The 19,927-nt window shown below is 37.5% G+C and overlaps 1 protein-coding gene across 1 annotated transcript; it reads right to left on the bottom strand.

The window, feature by feature from the left end:
* Nucleotides 1-1,559: 1,559 nt before the first annotated feature.
* Nucleotides 1,560-13,591, bottom strand: FRS2 (fibroblast growth factor receptor substrate 2). Its single transcript, XM_062491188.1, has 6 exons — nucleotides 13,559-13,591; nucleotides 11,049-11,139; nucleotides 9,035-9,221; nucleotides 5,843-6,001; nucleotides 4,864-5,027; nucleotides 1,560-2,819 (listed from the first exon to the last, which is right to left on the bottom strand). The coding sequence occupies exons 2-6, from the start codon at nucleotides 11,112-11,114 to the stop codon at nucleotides 1,869-1,871; spliced, it is 1,527 nt and encodes a 508-aa protein (XP_062347172.1). The 5' UTR covers nucleotides 11,115-11,139; nucleotides 13,559-13,591; the 3' UTR covers nucleotides 1,560-1,868.
* Between the last annotated feature and the right edge of the window lie 6,336 nt (nucleotides 13,592-19,927).

Below are 19,927 nucleotides of genomic sequence, written 5' to 3'. Positions count from 1 at the left end.
TTAAGTTCCTCACAATAGTCTCAATGACTCCCATCTTTTACTTCAGCAAATTATCGTCTTTGTCCATCTGGTCTTTCAGTACCAATAAATTCTGTAAAGAATAATGAAAGCCAGAGCGAAAAGGTGGTCTGCTACCATCTAATGGTATGGCAAGAGACATATATTTCAGGTGCTACTACTGCTGCCACTACTAAATGAGAGAAGACCAAAGAAAAAAGTTGTAGGAACAGAAATACACACCAATTTAAAAGACAGAAAGTAATTGTAGTTTGGTTTTTATAAGACTTCAATTCAAATATTGCGTGGAGACCCTTAATGCTTTTTCAGATCTCCAAATGGCTTTTCTTGCATGTTTTTCCTCACAGTTCAAGGGTTATTTTACATCATACCAGTTCACACAAGTGTCAGTTCCTTTGCAATCATGGGCTCAAGAGCAATCTCTTCTGCTGCTAGTACCAAGGTGCACCTGCAATACTGCCAGAATTCTAAAATTATTCAGAGTTTTAATAAACAAAACAGAAAAAAACTTCTAAGGTTGCCTCTGGCATATTCAACAAACAACATTATACCTGGATGTACCTGTAACACTGAGCAGCCACCATTGTAACCAAATTCACCAACTGCAAAAGGAAAGCAAGTATGCTCACAGATAATATTAGCTTCAGATAATTTACTACGCATCATTTTAAATTAAAAGTACACTATCACCTATGGATGCACATTTCTAGAACGTACAACTTTCTGTAAAGAAATATCAAGTCCAGTACCCTGCCTCCCGTGTAACCTGTGTTTGATGCTTTAGAGGAAGACAATAACTGCATAATAAACCTTTCCAGTTGTGCAATAATGCATGCTGCTGGAGAGCTGGAATATTTCTGTCAGGCATAAAAAAGAAGAACACTGACGAAGACAACCATTTGACCTTCAAGAGTCTCGCTTTGTCAAATGCAGAGTAAGACAAATACATAGGTGATTCTGAACAATTAAAGCTATGTACAAAATTTTGACTTTTAAAACAAGACATTATGGAACAAATAAAAAGGAAACACACAAATGCAAAGAAAAGAAGGCACACTGAACTAAGAAATGACAAGAGAGCCTTAATTCATACAGCCCACCCGTGAATTCCTTCACAAAAAAACCCCCAAAACTCTAATGAGATTAAAATTTTGTCAGATTTCAGAGGGACTTTGATATGTCACTTGGAATTCTATCCCAATGGAAGGAGCTTAAGGCTGTTTTTTGATGTGTTTATAGCTCTGATCAACAATCACCAGTGTGACCTCTCAAATATCACACAAATTAAGAAAACTGTCAGGAATTAGAGGCCTTCTTGCCCACAGATAAAAAAGGTGTGGTGTTTATATTCCTTGAGATGAACCAATATATCTTGTGTATGTCAAACTGAATGAATTAACGCATTACACACATTTCATTCTGGAGGAACCACTTCAATGAGGAATGAACATCAGATATGTATACTGAAAGATTAGGTTTACCTGCTAATAATGCACATATCAAGAGGCTTTAAAAAGTGTTATAAATGTCATTAATGAGTATAGGCACCAGACCAGAATATTTATAAATTCAAAACTGGCAGGTCACTCAGATTCTAATCAATTAAAGAGGCACTGTGGAAGGTGGTGATGCTGCTATGCAGTAATTACTTCTACTGTAGAATGAAATAGTGTTACCTAAAATGAATACTTGCTCTACATTAATTCCCTTTAGTAAGACAAGTACATGAAGTATGCAGAAGAAGTTCTATTAAGTCCATAAAAGGCGTTAGTGTTAAGAAATGCAAAGTACTCGCATCTTCAGTTTCATAAACTTCACAAAAGGTGCAAATGACTCAATGCTCCCCAGGCTCACATAGGCAGGTCAGTACTGTTATGTCTAGTTTTCCTAGAAGTACCATCATCTCGGGGCAGTGCTTTTTGCAAGCTTGACATAGCAGCAGTTCTTTCAATGTCTATCACAGCATACAGCTCTGTGCGCCTGGTTGGAGTTTGCGGAAGTGGAGTGGTGGGGGTTTTTGGAGTCTGAGGGTTGTCAGAGTCACTACCACCTTCCAAGTCAACCTGTATATAGTTGAGCTGCCTGTGTTCTAAACTTGGACGCCTAATGTCAAAGTTAAAGACTGTTGGGGTACAGTCCCGACGTCGTGTAAATTCTACTTTATGAGCACTTGCTGGTACTGTTACATTCTCTGTATTGACATAGTTATGCATTAGATCTAGGTTATTGTGGTAGCCATTCAGAGACGGGGTCTTTGGTCCTAAACTGTCATCTTCATCTCTGCTCAGCTTGCGGGCTTCCCAAACAGGAGGCAAGGATGGCAAATTCTCATAGTTCAGCAGCGCAGTTCTCCTCTGAGCAGAGTTGTTAATATTCTGGGTGTCTGAGGTACTGGTTGATGTCAAGCGACCTCTCCTGACCCCTGAGGCACTAGGGATTGATAACCTATTTATATTTTCATACACCAATTTATTACCAGATGGTGTCTCTCTACGTTCATCGCTGTCATACCCAGTGTCCCATTCACTGTTGTTTGTGCTGCTGCCACTAACTTGATCTCTCCCAAGTTGTTCCAGTTTCTCTCTTTCCATTAACTGCCTTTGAACAGGTGTTGGTCCTAAAACAAACTTCACTCCTTCAGGCTCCAGGAGAACCTGAGCATCTCTGTCATCAGTACACATCTGATCTTCTTTCACTTTAGTTGTTTCAGTGTTTGAAAGCTTTGAGTCCAGTGGCACATGCACACTTGATCGATTTTTTCTTTCTTCTTGTACTCCAGTAGTGTTTACGTAAGTGTGCACCTAAAAGGGAAAGAAAACAGAAGAAATTCTAATGCTATTGTGCCTTTCCCCCCTTCCAAATGTATTAACTCCCCATTTTTATAATGAAAATACCTGAAAATAAAAATTTGTGATAGCAGGTGTTTAAGAGCAAAAGTCACCTCTCTTGGATTTTACTGTAGTTCAGTTTTAGGTTTTTTCCCTGAAATTTTGTTATTAGCTATGCTAATGTTCCTCTAAAGAAAAAAAAACAGAATTTATCTCTCACACTGATAATTATTTTTATTTGATGTTTTATCTCAGTTATGCTCTAGTTCTAGAGCTTGACTCTAATCAAGACCACCTTGGGCTGCTCCAACTTAGCTCATTACTTTACCTAGGCAGATCACTGAGAGCTCTACTTTGTTGTCCCTTACCAGTGACCAACAATTACTTTGGCTCAGTAAATGTTTATAACTTTCAAACTGCAAGGAAATCTACTGTCCATACAAGTAAAAAACAAAAACAAAAAAAAACACAGAGAGATCTAAGAAAACCCTCGGTCTCTTGCCTTGTCCAGGAACAAAAAGAGAGGTTGGGTCTACAGGAAGAACTATCCATTCTTTCTTCAAGAACCAACAGCCTCCTAAGAACAGCACTCAGAATTATAAAGAAGCAGGAGTTGGCACTGTATGTCACTAAGAAAGGCGGAAATACACTAGTAGGTTATATCCCTCCAATTTCCACAGTGGAAATTCAACACAAGGCTGAATGGGAAAGACTGGATTCCTTCTCTAAATTTTAATTCTACATCTGGATACCCAAACAGCAAAACTAGTATTTTACAGCAGCAGTCATGTAGCTTGCCAGCTTCTCTGTCAAGCTCTGCAAGCTGAAGTGTCATTTACTAGCTCACTTGACTCCTCCACTGATTTTTTTAAACTCACTATTCAGTAATTCCAATGATAACACCTGAGCTGTTCTGTGAGGGCTCCTAACAAATGCTTTCCCACAAGATAGTTCAGAGCACGCTGCTCTGGCTACCTTCTCTGGTTTCCAATGCTGTTTCTTGTCACACATGAAGGTCTGCCTAAATCACATGACATTTTCAAACTTGTCTATCATTTTCATCAGTAACCTGAATGATGAGAGAGAACATACCCTGACAGTCTGCAGTCTATCCTATCTATTGTTGAGTTTCCACTGAGAGGGATCTCAGCAGCGTGGAGAACCAGCCTCATAGAAACATTATGAAGTTCAGCAACAACAAACAGAAAATCCAGTGCTTGGTATGAAACAACACCAACAGTACAGGCTAGATACCAACTGATTGAAAACAGCCTTGCAGCAAAACTTTAGAGGTCCAGGTGGATGGTAAGTTGAAGGCAAGGAATCACCTAATACCTGTTTTCAACTACCTAACAGATAAAGCAAAGACCCTTTTTGGGGATGTTCAGCAAAAGGCCAAGGGACAACCAACACTAGATGTAACAGACAAAAATCTGGTAACATGTTAGAGAGAAATGATTTCACAACAAAAGTGGTAAAACACTAGAACACATGGCTCAGACTCTGTGGAATCCCCTTGCCTGTAATATTCAAAACATGACCAGGACAAGGCTCCATGCAGCAGTCTCTAACTTAACACTTTGATCTAGAGAACTGGAGGTCCTTTCTAATGTAAATTTTTCCATGACTTCTATTTGGCAAATAGAAGACAATATAAAGAAGCTTTTCCTGTACACAGGAATTCCTGTACAAATAGACCAGGATCTCTCATTATAATGTATAGTTACTCATTCTTAAAAATAGCTACTGAATAGTTACTGAAATTTTTGAAGAGTATAGCACAAACACATACTTTCTGTATCTTTATTTTACAAAAAATATTAATTCCTCAGCAAGCTATTCTACAAAGTATAATTTTAAAGAGGCAAGGCAAACACTCTTCTGAGGTAGTTAAAATACTGCAGGAATACATTACACCTGATACTGGAAAACACACGTGAAAGCCTACAGTACAATCATTAGAAAAATCTGAAGTAATGTAGAACCTAAGTTGTACGAAGGGAAAAAAACCACCCACTTGCTCCTCTGCTACAAGTAAAGGATGTGTTGATTCTTCACCAACAGAGGGGAGGCGTGCGCTGCCGACAGAAGGATGTCTGCTGGAAGGGTGTGATGAAGCATCTCCAAAAGATGGGTATCTGGGATAGCCGTTGGGTAAACTTTGTGCATTGAACCCAGGAGCTGATTCAATTAGAAAACAAGCAAAACCATATTAAAATAGAACATTTTGCTGTATTTGAATAAGATATAAAGTATCTTAAGTTTCATTTTCTAAAGAGAAAATGAAATATGTAAAACAATATTAAATATTCACAAAGCTCCGTTTTGCTTGGAGGAAGGAAATGGAAAACAGAGCAGTATCCCCATATTTACTGGAACACATTTCTGAAGCAACCACTGAAACCTAGGTGTATTACACACTCAGTAAATTCCCTCCAACTTCTCTTTCCTCCATTAACATCTCTCCCTGACAAACTGGGACTCCTTTACCTAAGCTTCCATTTCTCTGAAATCAGTAGCTGGAATTCCTAGTTTCAAATATGAAGCCATCTGCCTGGGATTTCAAAAATACCAGAAAATTTTAGGTAAATTCTTCACTCATCTATTCATCTACTTAGAGCAAAAGAAAGATTCCAAACCAACTGCACATGTGATTTAAACAGTAGTTTTCCCCCTAATAAAAAGTTTGAAACATTGCCCAACATTAACATTTCTCTGAAATGCTACAGGTAAAGCATGTTGGTATATCATACAGCAATTCAAAAGGTGTGTTCATAAGTGTTCTTATGCAACAACTAAGTTCCCAAAACTTTTTTCTTGAAGATAATCCTCAGCAAGTACCTCAAGAAAATGCATTACTGGTAATTAACCTCTTATCTTTATATTAGCCTTCCTTTTAATTACTCAAAGATTAAATTCAAATCAAATAATGCTATTTTCAGCTAAGTACCACATTACATTCAGCTATGTATATCTGACAGTAGAACCATACTTACTGGTAGGTGTTCGAGGCGTTCTTGGTACTTCCAACTCAGTTTGATGATTATTCCTTTCTACTACTGGTTCTTCTACCACATTTATGCTATTATTCTGCATTATCTCTTGTAACATGTTAAATAGCTCTTCTGCCCGGGCACACTTAAAGGCAAAGATTCCTATAAATAAACAAAAAGAAAAAAATCAAAACCCTCTAACCCAGAAACATGCCCTGCAATATACATAACTTTCAAGAACTAGAACTGGAATCCGGATAATGAATACCTGTTAAAGGAGCAAAAGTGTTATGAAATTTTTATTGCACTAAAACACACAAAATTACTGTGACAACCTTTAAAGTGGTTATCTAATAGAAGGATAAGGTTCCCATGCACCAAAAGTTAAATTAGAACAGAAAATTGATTCTGATAGGAGCAAAACTAAGTTTTGAGTGCTAAATGAGAGGGGAAAACCGAGGGTTTTTTTTTCTTTTTTTTTTTCTAAAAGCAGAATAAAAGGACACCTGTTAAATAAATACATCTTTTTAAAAACATTAAATGAAACTACAGTGGTGCTAAAAAGCTGTATTTCCTAAATCAGATTTCTATTAAACTACCATTAAAATAGGATACCTGCACAACAGAAAAGGATTTAAACACTGAATAAAAGTTTAGTTTCTTTAAGAAGACTAAAATGAAAAGCTAGTAAGACAAACTGTGAAACAGACAGTAACAAACTAATTGCTTTAGGCTAAAGGATAGACACAGAACACAAAGTTAGCAGCAATACCATGTATTTTGTGCGTGTATTGTGCCACTTTGCCTTTGAACAGCAGGGAGTGTCCCAACTTACCCTCACCAGCAAAGTCGCAGCTTTGGATTATTCTTCCATTGAAAGCATGAAGTTAAAGTTGACATGCTTGTTAAACGTGAGTGCAGGTGCTCATTTTTTAAAGTGAGTATTACAATCTTAAAACACTCTTTACCGAAAACTACCTATCTATATAGCCACTTCTGTAAGTGCATTTATGTGAATATGCTGGCAATTACTATCATCATATATTTATTTAGGGATGCAGAGCTGTGACACATCAGAACCACCAGAAATGCTTCACAAGGCAGAAGATCACCTAACCCCAGCTGGGAATACACCAAATGGGCTACAAGGAACAATAGCTATTTAGCTGTTAATATACAGCTGCTGCACTGAATAAGCTTCATGTTTGCAACACTATAGTTTGCAGCTATAGAGCTTCTACTACTGTATGTCCCTGACCCGGCCATTAACAATTGTCCATATTTAATATTTTGTTTATTTCTGAGCATTCACACTAGATATTTAAATCTTAATGGACAAAACCCATGATTTTTAAGAAATCTAGGTTCATGAATTTTAAAAGCTCCCAGTATGTTTCTGAGAAATTCAGCTGTCTTTAAATATATTCGTATTAAATACAATGTGATATGTCACATAACATGGTGACATACCAATTTCTCCAGGTTTTATATCCTGAATTTTCTGTTAGATGTGCTCCCAAGACATGTCTGCAAGGTTTTTAATACCTAGCACAAACTCAGTGTTTCATCACCATTGCTTCTCACAACTTATCAATAGAAATAACTTGATATTAAAGAAAAAACAGAAACAAGAATACTAATATAAGAAGTTGCTGGGCAGTATTCAGGGAATTCTCAAATGAAAAACTCTTGGTCATCCCATGAAGTGAAGATTAAGTTTTGCAACTGTGCCCACAAAACCCACTGTAGGTCACAGGAACAATGTTCCATTGCAAAAGGGCAGCAGACAATATCTTTTGCCAGATTTCTTTTTTCTCAATATTCACAGTATTTTAGTATTACATAAGGAAACCAAGAAAGAGAAGAGGGAAGAAAGGGTTGCTGCTCATACAGCCTGCTTAATCTTGTGTATAAAAAAAAAAAAGAGAGAAATTAGAAGGAAAGCAGAGAAGTTAATCAGCCTTAGTGTAAGATTTTGCAGACTCGCTACTGAACTGTAGAGAACAACCTTCAAATTAGCATTTTCAATTAAGTATTATTAGTATCTTTTTTCAGTGTTCAGAAGAAGTAGTAAATTAAACCTGCAAAACCCAATAAAGTGATTATCTTCAAAACAAAGTTTATTACTGTAAGAATGATGAAAATCTAGTTTAGTATGGAGTATACTTCAGTGTTTGAAAATATCTCCATTTCTTATTAGGAGAAGAAGTGAGAGTGCCTTTTAAACTCCTGTTAAAAAAAAAACCTTGTCCTCCTTGGAGAATGACTATTTAACTGGGTTTATTTATGATCCAGTTCTTCCATCTTTCTGACTTTTTAACAGTGAAGTTAAAAAACAAAACCTGTAATTTCTCAATGTCTAAAATTATCGATAAGAACACTGGTAAATGCCAAAAATCCAGAACAACATTGGAACTTAATTTTACAACATATGAATGCATAGGAATTCCAACCACACACAGCTATTTACAGTAGGAAGACGCAAAACGAGGGTGAGAGCTCAGCAGAAACAGCTCTTCCCTTGGGGACTGCTGCAGGGAAGAGAGAAACACCTGAATGTTCTCAGAGGAAGCCAACCTTGGCCAAGGCAGGCATGGTCTGGGTACTGGAAAGGTAACCATCTTTTTATGAAAGCCACTCAAAAAAATAACTGAGCATAGCAAGTATACACACCTCATACAAAAACATCCGAATTTGAGAATTATGTCATTGATATTAATGAAAGTGGTATTTGCTTTAGGAAGAGGATGAAACACAAGCGTGTTACTGAAGACAGTGATAAGGTGGGAACATCCTGTTCATATCAGTGCTCCAGGCTTTTAAAATCTTAAAAATAGAGAATTCTTTCAAATTCTGAGGGAATTCCTCCACAGTTTCAGATTCCACTGCCTCCTCCTGGAAGTCAAGTCAACCTCCGAGGCAGGAGAATTTCCCCATCAAAACCACCTCCTAACCTGACCAAAAGAATACTCACATAGAAGCCTGAAGACCTCCAGACCTCCAAATGCCAAAAACTATGTGCAACTCAAATCCTCATTCTACCAGAAGACCATTCCTCATAAGGTAATCTTTTTTCCCAGAAACCACTTTCACTTATAGAACTATAGCCTTTATAACTCTTGCCAAAGGACTGAAAAACATCTTCCAACAGCAAATAAATTTCCAAAAAGCTTCCTATACAGGATTTCCACATACCTTGTCCAGTTTGACACCTTCGACCACTTTCAAAAGAGAAAAGATTTGAGTCATAGCCATAGCGACGGAGACAGAGGTAGTGCCATTTTACAGAGTCCCTTTTACGGGTGTACAAAATTAGCTCTGTATCTGTAAGTTCCATTATGCCAGAACCCAGTTCATTACCATCATCATCCACATTAATAACCTATAAAAAAAGAAATTTAAAAGCATTAGGTAATTACTCTTTTGAGAGAAAACACCACTTTTAATAAACTTAATGCCTGATTGGTAGACTCCATCTGTGCTATCATGCTAGTTACAATCCTTGAAGTGAATGTTTAAAAAAAACAAAAAAATAACTCAACAAACTAGTTTCTGTGCTACCCTAACCCAAAATTAAAAAAAAAAATTAAAGTAATACCAATTTTAAAACAATACAAATGAGGCTGTCTAACATTACTGCAAAATCTGATCAGAAATTTGAAGTAGAAGAGATTTTTAAGTTAAATATTTTTTTAAACTGGCTTTATGTACATATTCTAGTATTCCCACATGGATAAGGCATACCTCAGATAATGGAATCTTTCAGAGCCCCATTTCTAAAAAAAAAAATATTTGCTTTGTCATATAACCCCACTTACAGTTGGGAAAAGGAATGAGAAAGGGTAAGTGGCCCCAAGATAAAGCCTTCTTCACATACATGTATAGCCTTGCACTGTGCTGAATCACCCGAGAGTTTTAGATATTTTGCTGCCTTTTTAAAGTCAACAAATAATTCAAATACCTTATGGTTATCTTGCGTGCAAAGATGCGTATAAAGCTAAACTCTTGTTCTTCCTGCTTGTAAGCCAGTTTTGAGGTCATCTGCATCCTTTATAGAATTTGGACAATATATACTCCCCTCTATTTTACCTCACAATGCTGCTTTTAGTGGGATTCTTTCTTCATCAATAATCAATCAATCAATTTCCCTACAGAATTAATGTTACTCCTTAAAGATACATTTTCAACTTGAAATCTAGTCAATTGAAGAGAATTAGGAATCGTTTCTTCTGCCTGTGAGGCTTATGCCCATTTTCCTCATTTTGCAGATTACATTCCTTCATCTCTCCCTTCCCCCACCTCCCCCAACCCCGCTGCTAAACTAACAATAGAGAAATTCTACAAGGAGAAAAATAGGAACTAGTTACACAAAGTGATGCAAAAAGAGCAAGAAAACAGAAAAATATTTTATCCTTCAGCTTTCTTAACTGATAATATTAAATATTTCCAGAAATTCCCATGGCTTTAAAGCTCATTTCATTGTAGCCTTCAGGCAACACATGAATCAATTTTCACTATGGAAGCATTACATTCCTTTGTCAACTCACAGAGACAGTTTGGAGCACAGAAGCAAATCTGACTTGTGTGACCTATGCAAAGGTATGTTGACTTACAGTCACTGACTTCAGCTGCTTCATGCTTGGCATATCAAGCACATGAACGAGTGTTCACAAGCTTATAAATTCCGGAGATATATGAGATAAAAGGGCACTTAGAAATAAAATTTCTTTACGTAAAGGACAGAAGTTTTTAAAATGCATAATCAGCAGCAATGTTCAATGAAAATCAGCAGTCCCAAAATTTTCTATCGACCCCACATTCAGGTTTATAATCACACTTCCCCAAAAGCTATTTATTCCTTTACTCCTTTCCTAACTTAACCTTTTATAACCATCCATAAGCAACAACACTTACTTGGGCTCTACCAACTGAAATGGAGATGTATGAAAATCGCAGGGATTCTTCTCTTTCCTGAAGATCAAAACTGTCCTAAAAAGCCTAGCCTGTCTAGGGAATTCCTGTCACCACTGATAAGAGAGGGTATCTTAAAGACACAAGAGAAACCTGTAGCCACAGGCACCTGCAACTCTGCAGTGTTTCAGCTGTTCAGAAATTTGCACTCTATTTTCATTACCTTTTTTTTTAATCACAGACCTAGTCTGTAGGAAAAGAACAAAATAGTTCACAGCATATCACACCAGCTGCATACCTTAAACTTGTTTCGGTGGTTATCTGGGACAGTTTCTTTATCTGGACAGCTACAACAGCTACCCATGACTTCTTAGAAGACCATCTGATCTCTAAAGGGGGGGGGGAAAAAAACAACCAACAAAATGATCATTTAGTTGAAGTAAAAATGAAGTAACATCAACAAACAACCCAGTGCAAATTACCCTGACATACAATGCTTCACGATGAATCTTCCAGTCACACGTAATAAAAAAATCAATGTAGATATTAAAACACGATAGCTAATTTAGATTTGACAGTAAGGAGTGTCAACACTGAGCAGTTAAAAGTCCTACCAATAACTCAACTTGAGGTTACTACCAAACTGACTCATTTGATTTGTCACCTTAATTCCCATGGTAGCAGCTTGGGGGAAAACAAAACCCAAACACTTATTGTGTGAGATTTTCATTTCTTAAACCAGGCTTTTACACAAGGCTGCTATCTGGATTCCAGTTCTACCTAAATGAGCACTCCCTGGCTCAGGAGCACAGTACTAGAGACACCCCCAGAAGCCCTGGGCTGTAGCAGGTTACCAAGCACAAGCAACACAAAGAGCCCATATGGCAATCTTGAAAGGCTTCCCTGGCTTTGGCAGCTCTTGGATGGAGGCATTCCAGGCCTGCAGGGAGGTCTGTGCTGGCAGCCATGCAGTGAGGCTCTGTACTTCCAATTTTGAAAACTTCCCATATAGCAGTGTATATCAAACTATGTAACCAAAGACAAGAGAAGGATAAAACCCCACATTCAACACAAATATTTTAAAACTTGGGGTTTTTTATTTCTGTTAAGTTCCATTTGGATTAAATTGTATTACACATTCAGTTTAAAACAGTAAAATACTTAAGCAACATTGAACAGCATAGCTGAAGTAATGAAACCCAAAAAACTACCTTGATATTTTTGGTATTTAAATTTAAAGATTTCTGTGTGTATGGCAAAACTTTCACGAAACAGTATGATAAAATATTCACAGAATGAAGTCTCACAACTTGTTGTTTCACCTTCTACTACCATGAAAAAGGGGTCATATTTATTAAATATTACTTATTAAATACTATTTATTAAAGAAAATCTGACAAAAGAAAACTTAACCCATTTACATCATCTTTATATTGGACAGGAACTAAAATTTCCACTACACAAATGAAAAATGGGGCAAAATCCTGGAAGAGAGCTATTAAGTCACCAAGAGATACAACATTAGAAATCAAGAGGAAAGAAGACACAATGGGCTGTTACGTTTTCCTGACTAGAGCGAAAAATAGCCAGTGTCATCTTAACAAAACCATGACTTGGTTTCTAGACAGGCATTTTTATTAGCATGTAGCAGTAGTATCCATGCAGCACTTTAGTCTGCTAAGGGATGAGGTGCAAAGAATACACTGAAGAGCAGCTAACTCTTCCTCATTTTTTGATCAGAAGAGCCACCTAAAAGAGGTACTCTTACTCTAGAGATTGTATAAATCAGCCACCAAGAACCCCCTGCAGAAGTAACAACACTGCTCCAATTAATCCAGTCATAAAGAGGCAAAATACCAGACACCTAATCAAAATCATGGATTCTTTAATATAATTTCTGACCATAACATGCAAACATGCATTATATTGACAAAGATTTTTTTCCCCAATTCAAAATGAAACTTGTTTTCTTCTACTGTTGCAGAAAGAAGATATGCTGCACACAACAATTTGGAGGGTTTTTGCACTGTGAAGTTTCGAAATTTTTATAGCAGTAGTAGCAGCAGTAGTTGTAGTAGTAGCAGTTCTTCTTCCTCTTCTCTTTAGAAAGGGAGATACAGGTAATAACACCTGTTCCTGGTTTCCTGCCCTGGCACCCCACAGTGCCTCACTACAGTAAAGTTCAGATGTTGTGCCACTGTGCTATTACCCTGAGAATCCCCTGCTATGAAGAGCAACAGGTGACAATAGGCTCAATGCAGATTAACAGCGAGTACTTTGCTCCGTACAAAGTAGCTGCATGTGCCTCTAGCAATGTTCAGGCAAAAATGCATGCACTTAATAAAGCCCAGACTTAGACCTCCTCAAATATTTTGTAGTGCAAATGGAACTACACAGCTGCATGCTGTTAGTATCAGACTTTTTTACACAATCAGTATGAAATATCTGACCAAATCTGTTGAAGACAGGTGCCTGTTTCTCTAAAAAAAAACTTAAAAAAAACCCCACAACTTAAAATGCAGAGCATTTTGGAGAAAAAAAAAACACTAGAGTTGCAATAAGAAAGCTGTAGTAGAACAAGCAGTACAGCTGTAGCTGTAGAGGCACGGCCTCAGTATTTCAGGAACAACAAAGAAAGGGTATGTAATCAATAATCACAGAAGCTTGTTATTTTGTCTCAAGTATGTTCTAATATTAACATTTCAGAAAACCAAGATCAGAAATGCTGCTTCAAAGGAGAGATGTGAACCAAGGCTATGAGGAAGAAATTAAACAGCTAGGGAACTGGAAGAATTAAAAATCACTCACCTAGATTTGGCCATTAATATTCCCACCCTCTGCTGCAGCATCAGGGCTTCTGTCATACTCAAAGTGTCATGCTGTCTCGTCACAGAACTAATCATTGGACCTAGAACTAGAAACGTAAATAAAAATGTCAATTCTTTTTCTTATTTTTTAAATGCCAGTTAGAAACTAACAAAAATACAATGCTTCAAGGTCTTCATGATGTTTTAGACAAGACTGATCTCTGAGTTGCCCTGGCATTTCAACGCCTTGGAAGAAAATAATCTGGCATTCCTTTCTGCAGTGTAGCCTGTCATGTTGAGGACTCCATTCATTCTCCAGTCACTGCATATCCAATTTAGTGTGGAAATGACAGATGTGAAGCTCCCATTATCCTCTGCACATACCAACCCAAACCAAACCAAACCACAGCAGACAAATAGAGGAACATGTACAACTCACTCTAATTAACTCCCAATTGCTTATCCTACTGAACATACACAAATGCTGACTTGTATGGCTAACACATCACCGTTTCTCTGCTTCCCTCATGATTCTTGTTTCATGACATTAACCATAAATTGCTTGCTTTTACTTCCCCACCCCCCAGATAATTCTCACAGGAGCTATGCATTCACATTTAAAACTGAAAGCTAACTATGCTTCCATCATGCTAACACCTGGCAGTCTCTCTTCTCTGTTTGTAAAATTGCCAAACAAGCATTTGATGTTTCCTTTGATGCTGCTCATTCAACTCAACAGAAGGGCTATTTTCTCAGAATAATACTTTATTACTATGTTTATGAAAACTTCTTTGAGACCACTGCAGCTTTGCTTATAAATTTTTTGCTGCACTTCTTTGTATTCATCAGCTGTCCCCTGTCTTGCCCCAGATTAAAATCATCTTGGCAAACCAAAGCACTTTGCATGTTTGCACAATATCATGTGTAATGTAGTCCTAATTTCATCCCAGGTCCTAGGCATGATTATACCAGCTGCAAAACCCTCTTACTCGTGAAAGGATTATGCAAGAGACTACCAGAAATTCAACACTAGTAAATGCAAAAATAACACTCCTAGCAAAGGAGCTCTGTTAGGAAAGATCAGTCACATAGTCATGCAGTCCAACAGAAACTCTATCTGGACAGCTATCATAAAGTAAATGAAACAAAACTGTTTGGAAAGACTTGAAAGTGCCAAACCAAAAATACAATTCTGTTGTATGAATCCATAGTGTACCCACAGATATAGTAATGTATGCCATCAGGCCTCCCCAGTCAAAAAGACAGAGGAAGAGCAGAAATATGCTACTTAGATGGCTCAGCCTGAAAAAAAGGGAGCACACAGAGCAAAAAAAAATGAGTACAAAATTATAGGTGACACAGAGAAGATAAATAAAGCACAACTATTTTCCAAATGCAACTATTAGGGAAAAGCAGTTGACATTATTAAGGGGCGGGGGGGGGGGAAGGTTCAAACACACAAAATGTTTTTGTACATAGTCTGTAGTTAAACTGCAATGTCTTGTGGAAATGAGTTCCAAAATTTTAAAGATTCAGAAAGCAATTGGACAAATGCAAGCTCCCTTAAGAACTTTTAAACTCAAGGATGTCATATCTGGCTCAAAAAGTCTCCAGGGTGCAAATACTTAGAAGAGTCTTAAGGAATGATCATAAAATGTTCCTTCTTACTATTCCCTTCCCTATGTATTTACTATTGGCTGTCTGAATTTACTATTTACTAATCAGAAACAGGATACTGGACAAATTGATACTTCAAATATGACCCAATAAAGCCATTCTAACTAACAGATATGGATGACACCAACTCAGCACAAATTTGTGAGTGCTCTGCTGTAGGACATTAAATAAAGGAAATAATTAACAACTTAACTTGAAACTAAACCCTAGATTTCACAAAGGTACTGAAACTTATTGAACTGTTGACAGATATGTACTTTTGTATACAGTTGTGTACCTATCCCTCTGCAAGCTCAAGCTTTGGTTATGGGATGGCCCTACCCAATCTAGCTGGTATTATTAAACCGTGATTTTGGTCAGGTTAGATTTCTGCTGGCTTAGCATACAAAAACAGCTAGCAGAGAGCCTAGCAAGTGCCAGAACCAGCTGGGGACAGAATCACAGCCTTTAACACATCTACCCAGTTTTCAGAAAAAATTAGCCACTTCACTAACTACTGATATTGAAGTTGACCAAATTCCCTACTAAGGCTTTCAGAACAGGAGAATGGAAAGAGGGAGCAGAAAACCTGACCCACCCACTCTGGCAAAATCTTTGGAGATAATCATTAGAAAAATAATTAAAATAAAAATGTTCATAGACAAGCTATCCTAATGCAGGTATGTTTGCACTGGTCTTTACCTTGATATTTTTCTAGCACAGTTTTAAACCTTTTACATGGTTTGGCTACCTAAAGCAGACTAGACTATTTCAGTTACCTAAGAATGATTATTAAACAATCTAAACAGAGTTTTATAACAGATTAAAGAAAACACACAAACCTGCAGCACCTAGCTTCTTTTAAATGTAAAACAATAATAAAATTCTCCCAAACAGTTGCTTCCAATTACAAGTTGCCTATTTACTCAGTTCAGGACTTTCTTAAATTTTCCCAGATTGCAAAATATTTACCCAAACTTAAACATACAAGAAGAAGTAGACATTTGCACAGTCACAACCCTAAGTTATGTCTACAATGTCAAATTTAGTAGCTGTAATTTCCCATTCACAAAGCATCAGTGGTGGTTGGGTACAGTCATGAAAGGAGGGGGAAAAGGATGGAGAATATTTTCTGCTTCTCCCTAACACATTCATTACTGCATTGTGAGGTAAAAATCCCAGACAAGACAAACCAGGACCAGCATACATCTAAACCTTGCTAATGGGAGTGAAAGGTAGGAACTGCCATAACTTCACCAAGATTTATTACTTGGCTTTGTGAAGTAAAATGTGACTATTTCCTTCACAGACTAACCAGGGCCAACAAGTTATGCTAATCTCTCAGAAGTCGAGGAACACACAGCATCAGCGTAAACAAAAGTAGATAATTTAAAAAGAACAACACAATCAAAAAGCTGTGGGTTTTCTAACTTTTGCAGTTCTGCAGTCTCCCCAGGCTGTGAATGATCTGAACAAGGTGTGCATTCCCCTTGTGCAAGAAAGGCCACACAGACATGCTGCTATCATACTCCTCATTTGCTCGTAGTCACCCCATTCAAGTCAGCTCATGGTTACAAAGCTGATCTAAAAGCTGATTTTAACTTAAGTTTTGCATGCTCTGGTTACAGAATCAAACATTAACTTTGGGAGATATTTTCTGTACAAATAAATTCCTCTTACAAACCTCCTAAAAATCAGGGAGGGGAAAAAAACTCAAACCATAGCACACCTCAGAAAAGGCAGGGAGAAGCAAGGGTGCCTTGTCTGTTAACCCATCAGTCTTTTCAATTGAAAAAGTGGCCTTCCAAACTACTCGCCTGCCACAGTGCTAGGTACTCTGTTATGTCTCTTTCCATGTAGTGTGCAAGAAACAGAATCCAAATGTTGGTTGCCTAAACTACATCTAAACTGGACACTAAGAGTAAATATCACAAATAATGTGCTAGGCAACTGAACACACTGAAGGAGGCAAAACTAACTTGGATAACTTCCACTCAAAGTTCAAAATTCCTGGCTCTCAAGAATTTGGATGTTTACATTTCTAGAGGGATTCAGAGAAGTATCCCACATTTAGTATTGCAATGAGCATCACTACACCTGCCTAGTACATCCTGCAATCTCACATGCAAATTGGAAATACTTGAAGAAAACACAGCCAAATTTGTACAGATACATAACTAATTTTCTCATCTCAGTTTTTGAGCACTTGTTGATGTCAGTGGTTTTCCTACAGCATGTGATAATTTCACCTGTGCTACCTCAGAGATTAAATTGAAAATGAGAGTATAAATCTGAACATTTAAGGTCATACATAGAAATTTTCTAAGTAACTCATTATACCCTCTGCTCACTAACCAGAGTAGTCACTACAGCAAAGCAGTTTTCATCTTTCCACACAAAATAAACTCTGTATGAAAGTAAAAGACAGCAAACAGAAAAATAAGAGAAACCAATTTGCCATGTAAGAAAAATGTTATTTAGTAAGACAATGACTTTAACTGGCATGCTATTCATTTCAGAATATAGGTGAAGGATGCTGGATGGTACTGCAGTCAGTCCTTTGAATTTTGCTGGTAGCTGAAAACGGCCCATTTCACAACTGGCTAATGAATTAAATGGATAACCTCTGTACCTAATGTGATATATCCTGGGTCTTTAGAGTTGTGATGTAATCCATGCTGGCAAATTCTACACCATTTAAGAATCCTGGTATCCTACTTAAAATAACCCATACTTTGACCTTTTGTTTATTTTGGCTGGCATATCTTCACTGCCATGAAGCCAAGTTTTTCAACTGGAAAACAAAATGTTTCTGGTACACGGGACTCCCACATACCAGACCTCACATGCATGTAAGAGATGAAGCACCAAAAAAAAGCTAGTAATTACTGAGTGTGGCCTTAAAGTCCAAGAGCCTTATTTCCCCAATAATCAATAAAAGGACTGCTTTGCTTTATAATTACCAAAAGGAAAAAAATAAAATCCGTACATCAGCAAAGGCTGACTTGAATGTTTGGAGACACAACAGACAAAAGAGGTGCCAAAGCTGGAATGTTCTCCCATGGAAACACAGGAGCTTTATGCCATACAAGTATTCAGAAGAACAGGGAGAAACCCATGAGAAATACAGCAAAAGAAGCACAAAATGTTCTCCTTGCCTGCCCACACCTGCCACCATCATTCAAATCTACACATCTTCTTTCAGGTGTTCTGGAAGGCCTTTTCCTTGCACAGTCTGACAAACAACAACGTAACAACAATTCACACCCAAGAAGCAAATGCATTTTAGGAAGAAGGCACTTTAATAGCAAAGCAAACTGAACTAAGGTCAGACATAGTCCTTGCCCTTCATCCACTTGGCCATGATTGCTAAGAAAATTAATATTGAAGGTGCCTCAGTACCTCAGAAGGATGAAAAAAGCAGTACTAACAAACCATAACAGAGTTAAAAACTACAACGAAGGAGATCCAAGAAGAAACTAAACATGCTGAGAAATAGTTTGGTGCCGCTGGCTGCAATTAGAGAAAACAAAGTATGAAGGGTTGAGGTGAAGTTGCAGAATCTAGTTTATAACTTTGCTTATGCTAACAGGTGGAGCTCTCCCTCAACATTTTTATTAAATGAGCATGTTGTCAGACTTATGATTAAAACACAGCAATAAATGTACACCCCTTTTCTCTCTTTAGCCCTTTCCAAAGGGAAAAAACAAAAACAAAACAACAAAACTGAGAGAACCCAAGCTAAACTGTAAAAGCTTCTGGCTCCAGTGAAAACAAAATTATTGCAACCACACACCAGCTTGAGCAGACCAGCTCGCCATTTCAGTGCAGTGCCCTCAGAGCTCTCTTTGAACATGTCTTGAGGAGGCTGATGCAGGATCACACCAGAACTCACCCTCTCAGCAGCATTCCTTTGCCAGCACCTTCTGCTGTTGCCAACTGCCTGCTCCTCAAACTCACTCATTTTCTTTTCTTCTTGCTCCTGCTTTTTAACACCCAGATCACCTCACAACTTGACCTGTTTTGCTGTATTCGTTTCCATATATTAGGATTCAAAATGAACAGCAACTTTTTATTTCATATTTTTAGTGCTATATAAAAATAGCCAACATCATTTAATAAAACTAAAATGAAACAAAATGAAACATAAGGAAAAGCAAACTTGGAGACTTGTTTGTTTAAACTCAGAACTAGACACTGATCTTGAAGAGTCATTGTGCAAAAATTTGAAATGGTATGCTACTATTAAATTAATTCTTTACAGTTCTCTTTAAAAGTGTTCATTTCAGCAAAACGCTCAAATTTAGGTGAGATAGTTAAACATTTGCAGGAACACAGTTCAACAGTAAATCCTTAAAAAAACATGCTCATTCTGACAGAAAAGCTCTTATATTCACCACAATTACCGCAGAAGTAGAGATTAAAGACCAGGTCAAGTAGCTGAGTTAAGATGAGCAGAGAGAACTGCAGCAGGCAGCAGTGTTGTGCCAACACTGAATATGCCATGGAGTTCAAGACCAATTTATAGAACACCATTCCTACGCCTCTCCACTCTTCTCTGAGAACTGCATTCCGCTATCCTGAGGTGTGGTACCCCCATACTTTGCCCTGTCCCAATGCAATATAAAGGGTAATCACACATTTCATTCAGATACTAGGTTGGTGTAACTGTTCTATTCAACAAGTGCACACAGACACATACAGCCTTAAGCGG

This window comes from Cinclus cinclus, chromosome 4, assembly GCF_963662255.1.
Source record: "Cinclus cinclus chromosome 4, bCinCin1.1, whole genome shotgun sequence".
NCBI lineage: Eukaryota > Metazoa > Chordata > Aves > Passeriformes > Cinclidae > Cinclus > Cinclus cinclus.
Note: the sequence above shows the minus strand (reverse complement) of the source record. Positions and strands in the feature narration are given on the sequence as shown.

Excerpts from the sequence above, each read along its gene's own strand:
- FRS2 (XM_062491188.1), bottom strand. The coding sequence starts at position 11,114 with ATGGGTAGCTGTTGTAGCTGTCCAGATAAAGAAACTGTCCCAGATAAC. Across the intron at positions 9,222-11,048 it reads ACCACCGAAACAAGTTTAAG|GTTATTAATGTGGATGATGA; the intron begins GTATGCAGCTGG and ends CTTTTTTTATAG. Across the intron at positions 2,820-4,863 it reads TACTTGTAGCAGAGGAGCAA|GTGCACACTTACGTAAACAC; the intron begins GTGGGTGGTTTT and ends TTTCCCTTTTAG.